The sequence below is a fragment of the Pogona vitticeps genome, chromosome 1, assembly GCF_051106095.1.
Source record: "Pogona vitticeps strain Pit_001003342236 chromosome 1, PviZW2.1, whole genome shotgun sequence".
NCBI lineage: Eukaryota > Metazoa > Chordata > Lepidosauria > Squamata > Agamidae > Pogona > Pogona vitticeps.
The window spans coordinates 201,065,887-201,086,497 of record NC_135783.1 but is presented as its reverse complement, the minus strand read 5'-3'; the positions used below and the strand labels follow the sequence as shown (position 1 = coordinate 201,086,497).

The 20,611-nt window shown below is 44.3% G+C and overlaps 1 protein-coding gene across 8 annotated transcripts in view; it reads right to left on the bottom strand.

Moving 5' to 3' along the window:
* Positions 1–1,779: 1,779 nt before the first annotated feature.
* GPR155 (G protein-coupled receptor 155) overlaps positions 1,780–20,611 on the bottom strand; it is a 48,585-nt gene continuing 29,753 nt past the window's right edge. For 6 of the 8 annotated variants that reach the window (XM_020805143.3, XM_072980318.2, XM_020805142.3 and 3 more), the window contains 5 exons: positions 8,412–8,545; positions 7,622–7,717; positions 6,476–6,540; positions 6,150–6,284; positions 1,780–3,694 (listed from right to left, as the gene is read on the bottom strand). In XM_020805143.3, the coding sequence (XP_020660802.3) occupies positions 3,448–3,694; positions 6,150–6,284; positions 6,476–6,540; positions 7,622–7,717; positions 8,412–8,545 (677 nt within the window). In that variant the 3' untranslated portion in view covers positions 1,780–3,447. Of the gene's footprint in view, positions 3,748–6,149; positions 6,285–6,475; positions 6,541–7,621; positions 7,718–8,411; positions 8,546–20,611 lie in introns of all 8 variants that reach the window. The other 2 variants (XM_078394097.1, XM_020805146.3) reach the window with 1 other exon arrangement.

Here is a 20,611-nt window from a genome sequence, read left to right as displayed (position 1 = left end):
TCTGCAATGGATGCAGTCGAATGGACTAAGGTTAAACCTGGACAAGACAGAGGTCCTGCAGGTGGGTGGCCCCGATGTCAGTGGTTTGGGGAACTCCCTCTCTTTTTTGGGGCGGTCTCTCACCACAAAGAATTCAGTTCACAGTCTGGGGGTCCATCTTGACCCAGCAGTTACCATGGAGACCCAGGTAGCATCCATGCCTTTACATCTTAGGTGGATTGCTCAGCTGCATCCCTATCTAGACATGGGGACACTCACCACGCTGGTCCATGCACTCATAGTCTCAAGAATAACTAGTGTAATGCTCTCTACGTGGGGCGTCCTTTGAGAGTGATGCAGAAGCTCCAGATGGTCCAGAACATGGTGGCCAGGCTATTAACAGTGGTGAAAAGACTTCACCATATTTTCCCCACCCTGGCTGCCTTACACTGGCTAGCTATCCGCTTCTGCATTGGTTTCCAGGTGCTAACCATTACATACAAAGCCCTTAATGGTTTAGGCTGTTGATACCTGGCAGAGCGCCTTCTTCTACCCAGTTGTACCTGTATCACCCGCTCCAGTCAGGCTGGGCGGCTGAGGGGCCTAACACCAAGAGAGGCCCAGTGGGAAAAAACTAGAAATCAGGCCTTCTCGGCAGTGACCCCTCACCTCTGGAACAACTTACCTGTAGAGATCCGCCTGGCTTCTTCACTGAGGGCCGTCAATAACTTGAAGACATGGCTATACAGGCAGGCCTTCCCTACAGCCATTACCTAGCCTATCTCCCCTTTTCTTTTTTCTGTCTTCTTTTCTTCCTTTCCTATCTTGGACTCTGTAATCAATCTGGATTTTACTTTTATGTTATACGTAAACTGCCCAGAGTAGACACGTTCTAGATGGGCGGTATATAAATCTAATAAATAAATAAATATTGTGACATTAATGGGTCTCTTAGGGGTGTACTCAACTTTGTTGCCAGTGGTTTAGACATTAATGGATGTATATTGCATTATTTTGAGGGGCAGCACATTTACACTGTTATACAAACTGTGTAGTGCTTTACATTGTAGCCAAGTGTCATTTCTTCAATGTTGTCAAATGAAAAGATACTAACATCTTTATGAAATGTGAGGGGGTGTACTCACTTCTGTGATATACTGCAGGTCTTTCTACTTTTTGTTTCTCATTGGATGCAATGAGTTGGTGCTCCTGCATTTCTTTTCCCATTGAATAATCCACTGTGGCAATCTGCATGCATGTTTCTCATTTATTGACCAAATAATTCTACCTTACAGCATTTAATGAGTTTTATGATTTCTTGGTCTTTATGGATTTGCTTTAGTAATACTTTGTTGGTCACTTTCCATCCAAGAATTAGTTCGTCTCCTTTGATAAAGATGCACTTCCAATAATTATATCTTTTTATAGCAGCCTGTGTTAATCTTCATGACTCTATGCCATACAGCAGAACTGAGAACAGGTAGCACTGTACAATATCCACTTTTAAAACCATTCTCCATGTTTTCATTTTGGATCTTTAGTTCCACTTCATGGACTGCTAGCTTCTTTCCTGATTAGCAAAAACATGCTTTTCTTAACATCTATTTCTGGCTATATTGATTACTTACTCCTTTTACTTTATTCAGTTACCTTTTCGGACCATCTAAACTATCTGCGTGGCATAGCATTTAGAATGCTGTGCTATAACTCAGGAAACCTCGCCTGGTACATTAGGTACCTATACTGTACATAGAAACCATTGTCTTCAGCTTTGAAAAGAAAAACACACAACTAAGAGACAGCACATCTGCATTTATTGAGAAACTGGCACACCAAGAATGCAGAGATACCAACCACTTTCAAAACACATCTCTCCAAAATTCTTTCCAAAAGCATGCTTGCTTTTAGAAATGTAACAGCAGCATTCCTTACATTTCAGCTGCAGCTCAAATTAAGCCACACTATATAAACAGTTTTCTTCGTTGCAGAAGATAGGACTGTTTAATGTAACATGAGGAAAATCTGTCAGTGTGTTAGTTCCTGTGCACCATGGACACTGCATGGATTATCTGCCTGAGAGTAAAAAAGGACATGGTTTGTTTACATTTCTCATGGACATTGCAGTACATGCTATGGTGGCTACTGAAGAGATTAGGACATCCTCCTATTAGGAGGGGCTATCCACCACAGGTTGCAAGAATCCTCCCCACCCACCCACATTCACACTGCTACAAAAATAAATGTTCACATCACACATCCCGGAAAGGAATGAAGATTTTGATGGAAGAGAAGCGGTCTCATGATACAGGAAAGAAACTAAGCCAGGGGACAATGCTTCCTTCAGCGATGCTGGCAATCTAAAAACTATGCAAAGTCTTTAGAATTCTTTTTGCCTTTTAAAAAGAGTAAATAAAACCATTGCTCTCTGCCACTTCTATCCTTTCATGGCAGCTTAGGAGTAAAAAAAAATATGACATTGTATACAAGTCAGTGTTCTACAGATGAGAAATCTGGAACATTAAAAAATACAGAAGTTGTAATGGACAGGAAGTTACTGGCAGTCAGTTTAATTTAAATCCATTATTAACAAGCCTATGAACAAAAGCTTTCAATATCTATATTTCAAAGTTATCTAAAAATATATCAATAAGAGTTCTTTAATTGCATAATGAAAGTAGTACTCAAGTTCAATTCAAGTATTTGGTGCTTCCTTTTAAACAGGCTGTTTGCTTAATTAAGAGGTGCAAAGTAACCACAACTTCACAGATTTAAACTGAAGTCAGGATGTTTACTAGTTTGAGGTCTGTGAAACGAACGGCTCAGTATTCAGTAGTTATATGCCAACCACTCATCTCAGAACTATTAATGATGGAAAACATTTTGGAAAAGAAATTACACTTGGGCAGAAAGCTCTATAAACTGTTAATGGAACGTTAAGTCCCACAAACATCACTTAGTCTCAAAAGGGCGCTCTGATAGGAACCATGACCATCAGCAGCAGAAGTCATCCTCTTCATTCTAATCCTCCAACGCCAATGTCCCTCTCCCTCTTCATGATCACTGTGTCCCACAACTGGGGATTTTTATCTTCAAAAGGGAAGAGACTGTACCTTCCCCAAATGCATTTTATTTGCTGATCCTGATTTTTTTTTTTACACTGCATGATACTAACACTGAATTAAACTGAAGAGGAGGAACACAAAAGATTCTTCAAGATTTGGCGTACCGGCAAGGGAACTGTGTTTTAAAACAACTGTTATTTTAAAAATAAAATAAACAAAATGCTGTATGGCAGTATGGATAATATTACCCTTTTGAATTTCCATGATTTGAAATAAGTCCCTGAAGCAATCAGAATTCATCAGCATTCAAAATGCAAGACATAATTCTCTTTGGGTAGAAGACAAACTTATGACTAAGATGACATTGTAAAAATGTGCACTGAATTTGGGGTAAGGCTCTCATTGGCTAGCTTCCAAGTGACTCCTCACGCCCATGGCTCTTTTTTGTTGCTGCTCTCCCAGGTATAAAGTGATAGTACAACTGCTCATCCCGGAATTCAAATTCATTGGCAATATGCTGGACGATGCCTCCTTTCACCAGTTTCTCTCCATACACCACAGCTTCTCCACGGTCTGAAGCAAGGCCAACTTCAACGAGCCATGTCACCAGGTCAGAACCAAAGAAGACCCCCGTCACAGTCTTTGTGCCACACCTGTATGTCAAAGGAAGGATTCACCCATACGTTCTGTAAATCTTGTGCCACCACTGTTTAATGGGGGTGGGGGAATAAGAGGGAAATAAGGAAAGACAGCATGATAGTTAGAAGTGTTAAAAGGTGGATCAGCCATGTCTATTAAAGTGTCTTCATTTTTGGGCAGATCTGGATCACCTTTTTCCTAATTTGTGTTTAAAATGCATGCACAAATCTACTAAAGGTAAGACATGCATAAATCATAGTTATGTAAATTAGTAATATAGATTGGTTAATCATTTAGAAATTATAACAAGAAGACTGTATTCAAAATCTCTTTTCTGTGCATACTCTTTCCATCTGCAGAAGATTTCTGACTCAGTGGAGGACTTTGACCACTGATGAAAAGAGGAAGGAGGAAACCTTAATCACTTCCCCCATTATCCACCTCAAAAAATATACTCTGGAGGGCTTGGAGACTGTCTGGAACAATGGATGAGGTAGTACTGAGAGGGCTGCATGGGCAGAGAGAACTAGCTGCAAAGGCTATTATTCTATTCCCTCCTCCCTCATGAGTTGGAAAAACAGCTGCATTCCACTCCCAGAAATCAACATCTCCCCTTTGTACACAAACATGCACCTTAAGTGTGAGAAAAAAATCAGTCTACTCTCAGACTGCAAACAGCCTAAAAGCAATGGATTGTTCATAAAAACTTTCCTTGCTGTTGGAAAACTAGGTGCCCAAGGGTAGAACCCTACACAGTGGGAAAATTGCAAATGGATCCATTGTCAAGTCACATCCAGAAAGTCAGGTTTTCCCAGATGAATCCAATCTAGCCAACCACAAAGTCAGCAGAAAGAGAGGAGGAAATTGGCAAACTGCCTTGCTCACAGTTTGTGAAGGCAGCTTTGATGTGGCCATCCAGATCTGCAGGAAGCATGGCTGCATCAGAGCTACTTTAACACACTGCTGATTACAAAGAACTAACATTAACAAGCTGCCAAGTAGCAATTTCATCCTTGCTGTCTGTTGTCTCCTCACACTTTCCACCCTTTAGTCTACAGATGCCCTAGTGCACCAGTGTTTGGACTAAGCCCTTAAAGAAACAATAAATGGTTTGGAATTAAAGGGTGCTCAGTTGACAATAACAATGGAGTAAAACTAGATTTTAATGGATTTTTAAAAGCAGATTTTTCAAGTATAAATAGAATACTTGCTATCACTGTATAATAATAGTAATGAAGCTTGCTTATTCTTCTGAAGCTTTTATTAATATGCAAAACACCAGGAATGACAATGGAAAAGGTTCTATTTCCATTTATACAGCAAGACAAACTTGTTAATAAATGATAATAGCAGACATGTCATTTCTAAGTTTGCCTGCAATAGTGAGTGATTCATGTTTTCTTAATCTTATATAGGCTGTTTTCTAAAGTAAAAGCAAGCCAGCACAAACTACGCAAAATAGTAATCAATCAAGATGCTTCCTATTATTTTAATTAAATTATGCAGCAGTTAATTTGGATTAATGAAGCAAAGCATGGCCAACAAATGAAGTCTTTGGACAAAAAAAGAAAGATTTCGGATGCCAGGAATTCAGTGGAGAAGACAGAGAACATTAGAAGAACAGAAAAAAGTGAGGCCAAGGCATTGCACACATTTTTCATACTATAGAAATAAGAGGAATATTACAATACACATATTCAAAACATACGCTACCACTTAATTTCAAGATTTAAACCATCCCAATATGTGCATTTTAAAAGAAGTTGCTCACTGAAAATAATCTAGGAAAAAGAAGCTTCCAAAGATTCTTCTAAATTTGACAGAAGTTTAAAAATAAATCAATAATGCATTATTCCTTCTATTCACACCTCTGTATTTATGCCCCCCAGAAAGATTATCAAGGATATGTGCAATGCTAAATTTAGAACCTCATCATTTATATCTGAAAACCTGGAGACAAACTCAGAATTACGATTTAGGACGACAAGCATGATACAGGTGGAGATCCAAAGGAATGAAGAAGCATGCCACCAAATCCAAGAGAAACACCACCAAGAACTCCAAAGTACATCTGGTAAGAAATGACATCCAAGGCTTTGGGTTACATGCCGCATGTACTCCATGGAAGAAGTCAGCATCTTCTTCTACTGATAGTTTTGCTTATTATATTCCTTTTCACCTTCACCTGAAACTATGGCCAATGACTTCAGCATGTTAACATCAATTCAAAGGAAGCATCTTCAAAATAGTTTCCCACCATTTTGATTTAAGACCAAACATACCTTGGTTCAGGAACATACATGGACAAGTTTAGAATTATTCACCAGTCTATTTAGCATTATTTGGAAGTGTTTCCAGCACAACAAGACACACAAAGATTATTGACATATTAATGTTAATGCATAGTATACATTCAGCTCAGGAATAAGAACATATTAAATGCAGCTCTGCACTGATAAACAGCCCCACCTTCTGTCTTGGACAATGCTCCTTACACATGTCTCTTTATGGTAATTAACAAACTGCTGGCATGCCATCCGGATTTCCTCAGGTACAGATGATTCCCTGCGTTCCACTGTTCTACCGCCCCAGAGGAATTCAAACCTAGGTAGCAAAAGGATACCATTTCTATTTAAAATAGGTAATAGAGCTGCTGGTGAAGGGGATATAGACCAGTGAGAAAGAATACTGACAGGATAAAGAAAGCTTTTAAATTTTAAAAGAAAGCTGGTATTAACATATCGGACTGACCAAACTGAACATAAATGTGATATTATGCATATGTTGAAAATTACCTTCTTTTGAATGGAAGAATAATTAAATGCTTGTCCAAGCCAAAAATTCCAAACGAAATGAACCCCTGCAAAAGGAAAACAACAAAAGGAAGATGCAGCAGTGCATTAAAATCTCAAAAATTATTTGCAGTCAGTCGTGAGAAATTATGGCATTTTACTGATTCTAATCCCACTTTCAGTGTATTTTCTTTAATATTATATTCCACATTGACATAAAGAGAAAAATTTAAAACCACAGTGAGAGACAAAGCCTATCAAATATGGTTAGTTAGCGTCTTTGTAAGATACTTTAATGCAGTGGTACTTAACCTTTGTTACTCGGATGCTTTTGAACTGCAGCTCCCAGAAATCCCAGTCAGGACAGCTGGTGGTAAAGGCTTCTGGGAGTTGCAGTCCAAAACTCCTGAGTAACCCAAGGTTAAGAACCAGTGCTTTAATATAGTAAGTTGCAACTGGAATAGACCCATTTTAAATCAATGAAACCTAACGGAGAAATTAACTCACCAAATCTCCATTGACTCAATGAGCATACTCTAGTGCAATTTACTGTACTAAACTACATGATTTCAGTCACTCAGTAAGTTCAGTGAGTAGGCTAATAAAAAATAAATGGCTTACTTCAAGAAGGGAATGTTCTTTATATTAAAAAAATGAATCCCTCAATATGTTGTTTTTTTTTATATAAGTACCAATAATGGAAAACAGTAACTACAATATTAGGATATGGGTACGGCTTCTTTTGAAGTTCATGGTGTGATAACTAAGTTGGGGGCTCTCTCAATGCCTGCAATTCTCTCCACAATGATTTGTTCAATCTGCTTGGTCTAACAGCACAGCCATGTTTTACATAGGAAACAGACGTCATTAAACATCTGTATTTATTTAACAAGATTTCCTGCCCCCAAGACAGACTACAGCTAAATATTTAGTGCAATTCATCAGCATACATGAATAAAAATTAATGATTTCTCCACAATATTAATCAAAGTGAAGATGAGCCAAGGAGTATAAGGTAAGCTAGTCAATCCCACTTCCATTTAAAATGTAAGTTATCTTACACCTTTTTACTCAGGGTCAGTGGGAAATGCTTCAAATAAATGTGCACAAGACTTAGTAATAAATCTGAAGTTCAATATTAGTATCTACCTGACCAAAATTAAATACAGCACAAAAGAACTGCAGTTCCACATAGAGTCTTCCAGGTTCCTGGTTGAACAACCACCACAAACAGCTGGATAAATTCTGTGTAAGAAAAAAACAATATATGCTAACATTAGTGTCTTAAAAGTTAATTTTGTGACTTTTATTGCAATTTATGTTGAGACCTGAAGTTAAATAATATATATGCTTGTTTAAGAAAACAAAATTATTGTCCGACAGAAAACAGGAAGTTCAGTACTTTGTCTCTATGTTATTGGACTACTGTTAACACAATCTATTATTTAATGACAAGTTCATGAACTGTTACTGCATACAAACAAAGCTGGGTGGTGAAAGAGCCACCTAGTCTCTTGAATTCCAACCCTACAAGCTGCTGTGCTACTGTGTAAACATTCGCAATGGGCTGGTACTCCCAGAATTATGCCTAGGAAATTCTTGGAGAATTTTTGGAGTAGAAGTTAGAAAAAAAGATTGGCACATCCTTCATTAATAATAATATGTAAACACCAGTAAGTCAGGCGTGCATAATTTGTTTTCCGAACAATCCTTAAAGGAACAAGCGATCCTTTTCATGGACATATCCACTAGTTCATAAATGTCACAAACATTGCATACTCCCTGACTAACTAATCTGCCTGCCCATACAAATCTTCATATGTCACACTGTTTCTTTAGTAAGGACTATTTACACTAAATCAGAAGCACTTAAACTTTATTTTCGCCTTCTCTGCAACATGGTCTTTGTCCCTCACCTCCAAATAAATGAAATACTCACGGCAAAGAGACCAACAATGAGAAGCAGACAGAGCAGCACATGTCTAGCCAACTGTTTGTCCCCAGTTTGCAGACGTTGCTCTTCCTGAGCCAGGACACACCTCTGAGAACTACATGGAACCAAACACTGATTTGCTGAAAAATATGAAGTGTAACATATGTAGGTTTCGACTGTACCATTTTGACGTAACCTGTAACTATAGCTGATTTATGTAATGCAATTAATGCAAGTATCAAAATGTGATGATAGAAATTCTAGAATGTAAACACAAATTAGGGATATGCACAGCAACAAAATTGCATTTCTTTTATTTCCAGTTCTTTCTGGGTACCTCTTTTTTTCTTTGCATTTTTTAAATGTACTGTACCGGCCCTTTCATTTTTACACAAAGAGAAAGTCTCTTTCATATCACTTGTTTTGTGTTTCCCATACGTTTTCTGGCACTCCAAAAGACCTAAGAAACCCTTAAAAACCACTTCAAAAAAGCAGAGGCACGGTAACAGACAATCAACCTAATGTAAAAGCAAAAGAAAGAAAAATCATAATCAACCCTACGGAAAAAATACCTCACTCACCCACCAACCAATTCAAAAAACATTCAACTATCCAAAAATTAGAAAAGAGAAATGAGTATGAGTTCAGTGCCACACACTCAGCACAACAGGGATCCTCTGGGCCTGGGAAACATAACAGAAAAAAGGCAAAGAAGTTGCCACCGTGCAGGCACTGGTCACTTGGCAGAGATGCCCGCTTTCTAAAGCAACCAACAGTATGACACCAAGAAGAAAAAATGTCCATACAGTCCAGTGACACATTGGCAGAGTCACAAAGTCCACTCTACAGTCCTCACACGAGTACAGAAGCAAACAAACAGTCCTCACAAAAAACCCTAGGAAAATATACACCACTATCAGAATAAATACATAGTATATCAACCAAACAACAATTTTGGAAGGTCAATCAAACAGGGAAGGCATTTCCCCACCACAAAGGAGAAAAAATAGCAAACAAAAAGACGGGTTACTTACCTGTAACCATGGTTCTTCAAGTGGTCATTCTGTGAATCCACACAATAAGGGTTAAATCAGCGCCTGCGCTGGTCTCCTCGGAACATTCGAGAGCTCTGTAAAAGAAACATTGTTAGAATGACCTACACTGCGCATGCTCCGCCCACCCAACGCTCAGTTCCATTTATCCGCCCTAGATACCAAGAATGTCGTAGGCTTACAGGGACGGATAGTGGGGAGGTTGGGTGGGTTTGTGTGGATTCACAGAATGACCACTTGAAGAACCATGGTTACAGGTAAGTAACCCGTCTTTCTTCTGCGTGGTCTTCTGTGAATGCACACAATAAGGGTGATTAGCAAGCTTGCTTACCGGATGGTGGGCCGTCACTGAAAGATAGAGGTGAGGACTGCTCTCCCAAAAAATGCTTCCTTCTTGGCTCTAACGTCCAGCCTGTAGTGTGATATGAAGGTGGACGCTCGTGACCACGTAGCAGTCCTGCAGATATCCGGTAGGTCAACTCCTCTTAGGAGAGCCATTGAGGACGCCACAGCTCTAGTAGAGTGGGCACGCAAACCCTCCGGAGGAGTGCGATGCTGTACCTCGTAGGCTAAAGATATTGTAGAGACTATCCAGCGAGATATTGAAGACGGAGAGGCTGGTAGGCCTTTCTTTTGTCCAAAGAAGCAGAGGAATAATTTGGGGGACAGCCTGAACTCCTTGGTACGGGCGACGTAGAAGGACAGCGCTCTCCGAACATCGAGAGTGTGGAGCATGCGCTCCGTGTCACTGGTCGGATTGGGGAAGAGTGTAGGAAGAATCAAGGGTTGACTGAGATGGAATTCTGAGACGATCTCCGGGAGAAAGGATACATCTGTGTGCAGAACGACCTTGTCTTGGAAAAACTGTAGAAATGGCTGGTCAGCCCTGAGGGCCGCTAACTCGCTGGCTCTGCGAGCAGACGTGATTGCTACTAGGAAGGACACTTTGAGAGATAGTAGCTTTAAAGAGCACGTAGCAAGAGGCTCAAATGGGGGCCTCATCAAGGCATTCAAGACAAGGTGGAGTGACCACTGAGGTATCAGCGGCTTGTTGGGAGGTCTGAGGTGTATAAGACCCTTGAGGAAAGCTCTCACAGTTGGATGGGAAAAAAGCTGGGATGAGGGAGAGCCCCTAGGTTGAAAGGCTACAATCGCTGCAAGGTAAACTTTCAAAGTGGAAACGGACAATCCGAAATCAAACAAGTGGCGAAGGAACTGCAACACGGTGGAGAGCGACGCAGGGGACGCCTGCCACCCTTTTGACTCAGTAAACTTAAGGAAACTCTTCCATTTGTAAGAGTACAGAGTAGAAGTCGAAGATTTCCTGGATTTGTCTAGTATCTCCTTGATCTCCGGGATATCCTCCACGCTGTTAGACGTAAAGTATGGAGATCCGGGTGGCAAACCTTGCCGTTGTTCTGAGTGAGAAGGGATGGGAACGTCGGGAGTCTGACGGAGTCCACTGCCATGTCCCTTAAGGTTGGGAACCATGGCTGGCGTGGCCAAAATGGTGTGATGAGAATCGCTTCCGCTGAGTAAGCTCGAAGCTGCACTAGTACTCTTTGAATTAGAGGGAATGGCGGGAATAGATAGAGTAGGCCGATGTCCCATGGGATCATAAATGCGTCGCCGAGAGAGTTCCGTCCCATCCCCGCCCTGGACGCATAAACAGGGCACTTGGTATTGTGGTGAGTGGCAAATAGGTCTACCACCGGAGTGCGCCACCGAAGGCAGAGATGATGAAATACCGCCGCATCCAGCTCCCACTCGTGCATCTGGCTTCTGCGACGACTGAGTTCGTCTGCTAGAGTGTTGTCGTCCGTGGCTATGTGGACTGCGACAAGGAATATGTGGTGTCTCATGCACCATTCCCAAAGAGTCACTGTTAGGTAGAGTAATGACTGGGAGTGCGTGCCACCCTGCTTGTTTATGTAATAAAGGGCAGTGGTGTTGTCGGTAACGATTTGCACGCCGCGGCCCTGCACTAGGGGAAGAAAGGCCTTGAGCGCCTTGAACACTGCTAGTATTTCGAGGTGATTGATATGAAGGTTCTGTTCTTGGAGTGACCAAAGAGCATGGATCCGATGGGATTTGCAGTGAGCCCCCCATCCTGTGGGGCTGGCATCTGTGGTAACTTGAATGGTGAGACGTAAGGGGCGGAACGGCCGTCCAATTCGTAAGTGTGGGGGATAATCCCACCATTGAAGTTGTAGCGCTAATTCTGGAGTTACTAGTAGAGGCTTCCTGGGGTGATCGAGCTGGGGATTGAACAGAGAGAGGAACCAACTCTGTAATGATCTGAGCTTGAGGCGAGCGTGGGCTAACGCAGGTGTTGCTGACGACATTAGCCCCAGAAGATGCTGGGCATGCTTGGCTGAAACTGTGTGGCCCGGTTGAAACTTCTTTATTGCTCTGTGGAGCTTGAGTATCCTGTCCGTTGGGAGGAAAATCCTGCCCTCGCGGGCATTCAGTGTGGCACCAATGTAATGTACCACCTTGGATGGGCGCAGACGAGACTTCTTGAAATTGACCTTGAGGCCCAGATTGTCGAGAAGGTGAAGTATAAACTGTGTGTCCCTGAGTGCTCTGTGTCTGGACCGTGAGACCACTAACCAATCGTCGATATACGGAAAAACATGAACACCATTCAACCTGAGGTAAGCTGCCACTGGCGCCATGCACTTCGTAAACGTGCGAGGCGCCGTCGCTAGCCCGAACGGTAGAGCAAGGAACTGATAGATGTTGTCTTGGAAGATGAATCTGAGGAATTTGCGATGGTCTTTGTGAATCGTTATATGAAAATAAGCGTCCTTTAAATCTATGAGAACAAACCAATTTTTCTTTTGCAGAAGATGAATGATGGAGTCCAAGGTTATCATCCGAAACCGGCGTGGGCGGAGGTAAGTATTTAGTTTTCTTAGATCTAAGATGGGCCTTATGCCCCCTCCTTTCTTGGTGACTGCAAAATATCTTGAGTAAAAACCGTTTGCTAAGTCCCTTTTTGGTACCCTTTGAATGGCACCTTTCTGCAAAAGAGTTTGAACTTCCTCTTCTAGGACAGGATCGGATGAGGTATACCGTGCCTGACCTAAAGGGGGATATTCGAGAAACTCTAGACGATAACCTGAAGAGACGATGTTGAGAACCCAGGAATCGTTTGTTACAACGGACCAGTTTTGAAAATATGGTTGAAGTCTTGTGTCCGAGTCAAAGATACTGTTTATGTTTCTTAGCGGGGGGTTTGTAGGACTGTCGCCTCTGTGATGGCTGTTGAGAACGGTAAGTAGGTGCTGCGGAAGGAGGTTGAGACGGCCTTGATTGAGCTTGACCTTTAAAGTGCCGAAAATGCTGTGGGTGTTGGTTATAACGTGGTGGAGACCTCTTCCACTGATACCTGCTAAACCTAGGCTGCGTTTGGATGTAGTAAGATTTAGCGGTTTTCTTAGCTTTATGTAAATCTTCCAGATGACTGTCGGTGTTCTGACTGAAGAGACCAGAGACGTCGAATGGCAAGTCTTCCACTTTGGTCTTGACATCGTCGAGAATATTAGCCGCACGCAGCCAAGCGTGTCTGCGCAAAGTAATGGCTGTGACGAGAATTCTAGCAGCTGCTTCAACGGAATGCCTTGTCGCGCTCCTCTGGTGCTTAGAGACAGTCTGTGCTTCCTCATAAATGTTGAGAAAGGCTTGGCGATGTTCCTCCGGAATCAACTTTAGACCGGGAAGGATCTTAAGCCACAGTTGTTTATGGTAGGCTCCAAGAGCCGTTTGATAATTGTCCAGACGGAGTATAAACGTTATAAGTGAATAAAGTCTTCTACCAATTATTTCCAGTTTCTTGCCCTCTTTATTGGTTGGAATGACATGGGCTCTGCCAGATGGTCTAGAACAACTGGTTTCCACTATGAGAGAATTGGGAATAGGATGCTTCAATAAAAACTTTGCGTTGTCCCCATAGATTTTGTACATGTTTTCCGTACGCCTAGGTAAAGGTATAGCGGCCGAGGGGCGTTCCCAGTATTCTTGAATAATTTTCAGAAGAGCTGGTAAAAAGGGGAGACTAGGAGGAGGGGATCTCCCTTTGGCAGCATCTCCGAAGAAAAGATCCTCCTCCGGAGGCGTTGGTTCGTCAACCTGGAGTTTCAAAGACTTGGCTAGTCTAGATAGCATCTGGGCATAAGACGAAAAGTCTTCAGATGGTGAAGGTTCATGCGGGTCCCCTGTATCGGACCCAACAGTTTCCCCAACTGGTAAGTCGTGAGGCTGTGGCTGTGGGGGGGGGTTCAGAATCGGAGTCGGAAGATTGGGGGAAAAAGGGGGTTTCGCCCTCCGACGATGACTCATGATGTCTCTTCTTACCCGATGACTGGGTAGCAACAGGGAGTGTAGTCCCCAGGTGTGGTGTAGGTGGGGGCACTGACGTCACAGGAATAGCTTGGACGGGTCCAGCAGGTTGAGCTTGCCCTGGTTGCTGAGGTTGTGACCCAATCTTTCTGTGGCGTCGACGTCGATGCCTTCTCGGTGTCGATGAAGAAGATGCAGAGGATAAATAAACATACTTGACTCGACGTCGACGGCGATGACGATCCGACGACGTCGAGGTCGACGACGATGGGGAACGACGTCGACGGCGATGTTTTCGACGTCTATGCGTCGACTCGGAGGAGGAAGAATCCTCAGAGGTCAAACTGTACCGACGTCGAGAGCGCCGGTGCCGTCCCTTGCTGCCTCTACGGGGCGATCGATCTCGATCCCGAGAACGGTGCTTCTTCTTTCCCAGCCTGTTGCTCGGCGAGGAAGGCTGTCGGGAAGGCACCGGAGACGTAGACTGAACCGAGGAGGCCCGCCCGGTGGATACAGGGCTGAGTGGGGCTAAACCCAAGCTTGTGGTAGCTTGCACAAGCTGGCTTGGCGTTGGTGACGATATGCCAAGGGGTAACAGCGGTTCAGTTTGACGAGAACGCGGGGGGGAAGGTACCCCCGACACAGAGTTCTTGTCCCTCAAGGAATCTTCAATGAGGGGAGAGTGGGCCCTCGTAGCCATAGCAGCGGATTGCGGGGTTGGATCCTTAGGTTTAGCTGCTCCCTTCCCCTTATCCTTCTTTCCCGCTTTAGACAATGGATCAGTCATTTTAGAAGCGGCTGCTCGTTTTGGCCCAGAAGCCTTCTTAGGGGGCTTTGACATAGGCACATCCGCAGAGCTTGCAGCAGGGGGTTGGGATGGAGGGCCTTCGGAAAGGGAGGTAGAGGAAGAAGCCGGCAGCTCCATAGCAGCCGGAGTTGAAGCCGACAAGGCAGAATTCCAGAGATGGAGCTTTAGTCTCTGTTGCCGCGCCTTGAGAGCCGCCTTAGTGAATGCCTGACAATGAGTGCAATTTTGGGGAGAGTGGGATTCCCCTAAACAGAAAAGGCAGGTGTCGTGGCCGTCCTGGAAGGGGATCTTAGCAGAGCACACGACACAGCGACCAAAGGGCCCAGATGGTGGTGGAGGCATAGGCCCCGGGTGGGTAACGGCCGGCAGAGAAAAGGCGGGAAACGGAAAAACTCACTGCGCGAAGCGCGGAGAAGTCCGAGACGACAAAACCAGAACGGTAGGCAAAAGGGAAGTCCGAAACAATCCAAGGTCGAGAAAACCGTACAAAAAAACCAGCCGAATAGTCAGTAAACCAAGAGCTCAGCCGAGAAGAACCACTTCGCACGGCGGAGAAATGGAACTGAGCGTTGGGTGGGCGGAGCATGCGCAGTGTAGGTCATTCTAACAATGTTTCTTTTACAGAGCTCTCGAATGTTCTGAGGAGACCAGCGCAGGCGCTGATTTAACCCTTATTGTGTGCATTCACAGAAGACCACGCAGAAGAACAATATATTGCATACGCCTAAAAGATCTCCTGTATGGAGAATTAGTGAAGGGAAGCCGCCCCCGAGGGAGACCACAGCTGCGTTACAAGGACATCTGCAAGCGGGATCTGAAGGCCTTAGGAATGGACCTCAACAGATGGGAAACCTTGACGTCTGAGCGTTCAGCCTGGAGGCAGGCGGTGCATCATGGCCTCTCCCAATTTGAAGAGACACTTGTACAGCAGACCGAGGCAAAGAGGCAGTCCCGAAACAAGCAAAACCAGGGAGCTGGACAGGGGACAGATTGGATTTGTCTCCAGTGTGGAAGGGATTGTCACTCTCGAATTGGCCTTCTCAGCCACACAAGACACTGTTCCAAGACCTCCATACAGAGCACGATACCATAGTCTCTCGAGACTGAAGGATGCCTACACACCTTCTCTCAAAAACCAAGAATAAGCAACAGAAAGAGAGGGGAGACACAACCAAAGCCCCACCCCCTAAGTACTAGAATATGGGGAGATTCCTTCTCCCATTATCACTTGATGCCTTTTCTTCTTTTCTCTGAGTCCAGCACTGATGTTACCTGTCTGTCATGGGTTTGGAGGGAAAGTTCCATCCTATGGGGAGTGGAAGGCGGGACATCAGGAGGAGGGGCTGTACTGTATATATATGTGAAGCCTGTGTGGAGAAGTTAGGAGAAGCTGGAGGAAAAGCTGAGAGAAGAAGCTTGAGTGGGAGTCTGTGTGTCAGACAGGGTACTACTGTGTGTCAGCCAGTACCAACCTGATAGGTTCAGGTGTCTGTATGGTTAGCCAGAACTGATAGGTTCAGGGTCTGTGCTTCAAGTTAAGTGTTCTGTGTGAACCAAACTGTGTGCATGTATGAATGAGACTGAGCCACGTTACTATATCTTATTCACTTGATCCTTTTATTTTTCCCTGTGTGTTATTTAATAAACCTTGTTCGTTTATTTGTTAAAAATCCATCCCTGGTCTGTGTGACTTCTTATAGGGAATGGTTGGTGGCAGCTTAGTGAAACTGTGGCATATCCCAGTAGGTCTGGGGTTGTCACATTGATTGGTGTCCAGCGTGTGGGATACGACTGGTCCAGTTGTCCAGTGGTACAGCAAAGCCTTGGCAAGTGTGCCCAGAGCAAGGGGGGTCTAGTCAGGGACAATTTGAGGGCGCGTAGGTAATCTTCTAGGTGTACCTCACGGGGAGGTGCGCTAGTGGAAGAACGTGCCAACTGGGAAGACTAGATTAGGGAGCTCTGAGGCAGCCTGTTTTGGCGGGAAAAAAGCTGAGGCAAAACTGTAACGTAGAAGTGATTTAGCCTGCCTGCTGCGAGGCCTAGCAGAGGGGGGTAGACTCTGGCTCGCAACTGTTGCAAGTTAGTGCTGAAGAACAGCAGTAATCTATAGAAAGCTGGTTCTGAGGCAAAAGAAAAAAAAAGTGGTCGCTTTATTTTGAGGCTTGACTTGTGAAAGCAGCCTGTTCTGGGGGGGGGGAATTATGCCCTTGACTCGAAGCCAAATGGCAGAAATGGGTGAAGTGAAAGACCCCCAGGTTGACCAAGGGTCTGAGGATGAATTTGGCTCAGTGCAGGGTGACAGCACAGAACAGAACCCAGAGCTCAGAAAAATACTCCTAGCCCAACAGCATGAACTGAGGGTGAGGGAAATGGAGGAAAGATTAGAGAGAGAAAGAAGGGAGGAAAGGGAAAGGCAATTTGAAATGGAGCAAAGGGAAAGAGAGAAACAAAGGCAATTTGAAATAGAGAAAATGGAAAGAGAAGAAAGAATGGAGAGGGAGAGAGAGAAAATTGCTCTGGAAAAAGAACGAATAGCGTTTGAGTTGAGAAAATTGGAACTGATGAACCAGAACAATAATAACAATAGGGATTCTGAGGGAGGCCAATTGTCTAAAGCTGACCTGAAGAAATTCCCTGTGTACCACAAGGGAGATTGTCCTGAAGTGTTCTTTTCCCTAGTGGAAAGAGCGTTTGTGGACTTCTCAGTAAGGGAAACTGAGAAGATGACCATCATGCGATCTTTAATCAGTGGCAGCCTTGCAGAAGTCTATGCAGAGATGCCAGAGGAACTGATGAAAGATTTTGCAGAGTTTAAAAAACTGGTGTTTGCCAGACATGGGATAAATGCGGAACAGCTGAGGCAAAGATTCAGGTCAATCACCAAGAAACCAGAGCAGACTTTTACCCAAGTGGGGGCCCAATTGGTGAGGCTGCTAGAGAAATGGCTATCTCAGGAGGGGACAGAGACCTTTCAGCAGCTCAAAGACTTGATAGCGCTGGAACAGTTCTATTCAGTCCTGCATGGGGAACTGAAATTCCAGGTGAGGGAAAGGAAACCGAAATCTGTGGCAGAAGCCGCCGAGATCGCAGATTTTATTTCCCAAATAAGAAAGCCCTTGGGTGAGGGGAAATCGATGGGGAAACCTAAAGAAACCTACAGCAAGTACTCTCAGGGACCAGGGAAAAGCCAGCAAGGGGGAGGGACCCATGGTGAAGGGAAGCCCTCAGACATGAAACCAAGACCTCAGATTTTGGAGGGAAAACCAAAACAGGATGAGAAAGACTCAAAATACCCCAGAAAATGTTATTTCTGTCAGGGAAAGGGCCATCTAATCTCAGAGTGTGAGAAATTAAAGCAGCTAAAAGGAATTGTGCCTCAGGATTCGAGTGGAACCAAGCCAAAAGCTGTGTTCTATGTCCAGAAAGAGCAAAGCTCCTTGTCACTGAGGGAGCCTGTTGCCATGGCTACTCAATCTGGAACAGTTACATCTGCTGATCAGGCTGAGGAAAATGGTCCTCTTGTGGAGGTCAAGCGCTGATTGCTCGTGAGAACAGATTCTCAGTTGTTTGAAACAGCAGGGGTGGACGTAGGAATACTTGACCATCAGTATCGGGGGTTGAGGGACACTTGTTCCCAGGTGACCCTGTGCCATCCAGATATTATTCCTAGGGAATATATAATCCCAAATGAGAGCATGAAGGTGGCAGGGATTGAGGGGCAGGTGATCTCACTGCCAGTAGCAGAGGTACCTGTGAACTTTCAAGGCTGGAGGGGAGTTTGGCGGCTAGCGATTTCATCGACTCTGCCAGCAGCCGTGCTCGTGGGAAATGACCTGGCTGAACATGTGAAACGGGTGCTAGTGATTACACGTTCACAAGCCACCACAGGGACAGTTCAGGGGGGTAATGATGAGCCAGAGACGGAAGCAGAGGGGAGTTCAGAAGCTGTGGTGGAAACCTTAACCACAGACAGCCGATTTGGCCAAGAGCAAAAGGCAGACGCCACTCTCCAAAAGTGTTTTGAACAGGTGACAGACGCCCAGCTAACACCTGAGACCCCAGTGAGATTTTGTGAGAAAAAGGGGATTTTATATAGAGAGACCCTGAGGAATATCTCAAAAGGGGGAGATGGGATCAGGAGTCAGATAGTGGTACCTGAAAAGTATCGCCCCATGATCTTACAAAGGGGGCACTCTGACATGTTTGCTGCGCACTTAGGGGTGAACAAAACACAGCAGAGAATCACACAGAATTTTTACTGGCCTGACATAGGGAAGCAGATCAGGGAGTTCTGTAAACAATGTGATGTGTGTCAAAGGCAGGGGAATAGCCGCGACAGGACCAAAGCAAAGTTGTGCCCTTTGCCTGTGATTGACACTCCGTTCAAATGCATAGGGGTGGATATTGTGGGACCTTTGCCCAAGGCCACAAAGAGGGGGAACAGGTTCATTCTCACCATTGTGGACCATGCCACGAGGTACCCTGAAGCCATTCCCTTGACTAACATTGAAACTAACACAGTGGCAGATGCCTTGGTGGGGTATATGTCCAGGATGGGATTTGCCTCAGAAATAATCACAGATTTGGGCGCATCGTTCACATCGAAGCTCATGAAACGGTTATGGCAAATCTGTGGAATTAAGCACAAGGAAACCACTGCCTATCACCCTGAAAGTAATGGGTTAACTGAGAAGTTCAATGGGACTCTAATGCGCATGATTAGGGCTTACTTGGCAGAGAATCCAAACAATTGGGACCAGAAGCTGCAATCCCTTTTGTTTGCTTATCGATCAGTGCCACAAGCCAGTACCGGGTTCAGTCCGTTTGAACTTTTATTTGGGAGAAGGGTGAAAGGGCCCCTTGATTTGATCAAACAAAATTGGGAGCAGATCGCCCAGGATGACCCACAAGACGTTGTGACATACATAGGCACCTTGAGGAATGACCTAAAGAGAAACCTAGAGCTAGCAGCAGAGACCCTGCCAGCTCAAAAGGTCAGAAAGAAAGCTTGGAATGACCAGGAAGGCAGGGAGAGGCACTTTAACCCAGGGGAGGGAGTGCTTTGGCCTAGGCCCTGTAAAGAGAACAAACTGCAGCTGGGTAGCCCAGAAATAAAATACTTGGGTCACATAGTAGGGGGAGGAGTGATAAAACCCCTAGAGGCCAAGATAGAAGCAGTTCGTGATTGGCCCAGACCCAACACCAAGAAAAAAGTCAAATCATTTCTTGGGTTGGTGGGCTACTACAAAAAGTTCATCCCGAGGTTTAGCGAGATTGCGGCTCCGCTGACCGATCTGACGAGGAAGAAGGCTGATGACCACATCCCGTGGACCAGCGACTGTGAGGAGGCGTTCCGGAGGTTGAAGGAGGCGCTCATCAACTATCCAGTGCTGCGTGCTCCAGACTTCGACCGGGAGTTCATCATCTACACCGATGCGTCTAACAGCGGGGTAGGAGCAGTTCTTTGCCAGGAGGATGAGAATGGTGACCAGCATCCAGTGTCCTACCTGAGTAGGAAACTCCAGAAAGGTGAGAGACATTTGGCAACCGTGGAAAAGGAGTGCCTGGCCATAGTCTACGCGATCCAGAAGGCCAAGCCTTACATCTGGGGAAGACATTTTATTCTGTGCACTGACCATTCACCACTGCAATGGTTAAAGACAATGAAAACCCACAATAGTAAACTTATGAGGTGGGCTTTAAACCTGCAAGACTATGACTTTGAAGTGAAGGTGGTCAGAGGGTCAGTGAACTGTGTTGCTGACGCCTTGTCAAGAAGACCCGAAGAATGAAGACGGCGAAAGAAACATGGACTATGTATATATTTTGATGACAAAAAGTCAAATGTGTCTGTTTATTAAACATGTTGGTTTGTATGAATAAAGGTAACTTGATGTATTGTTAATGGTAAATGTTTAAATGCCTAATAGAGTGTAAGTATAAGTAAGTATGGTATTGTATGTTATTATATGACTGTTTTGTATGTTTTGGGTCCAGGTTGT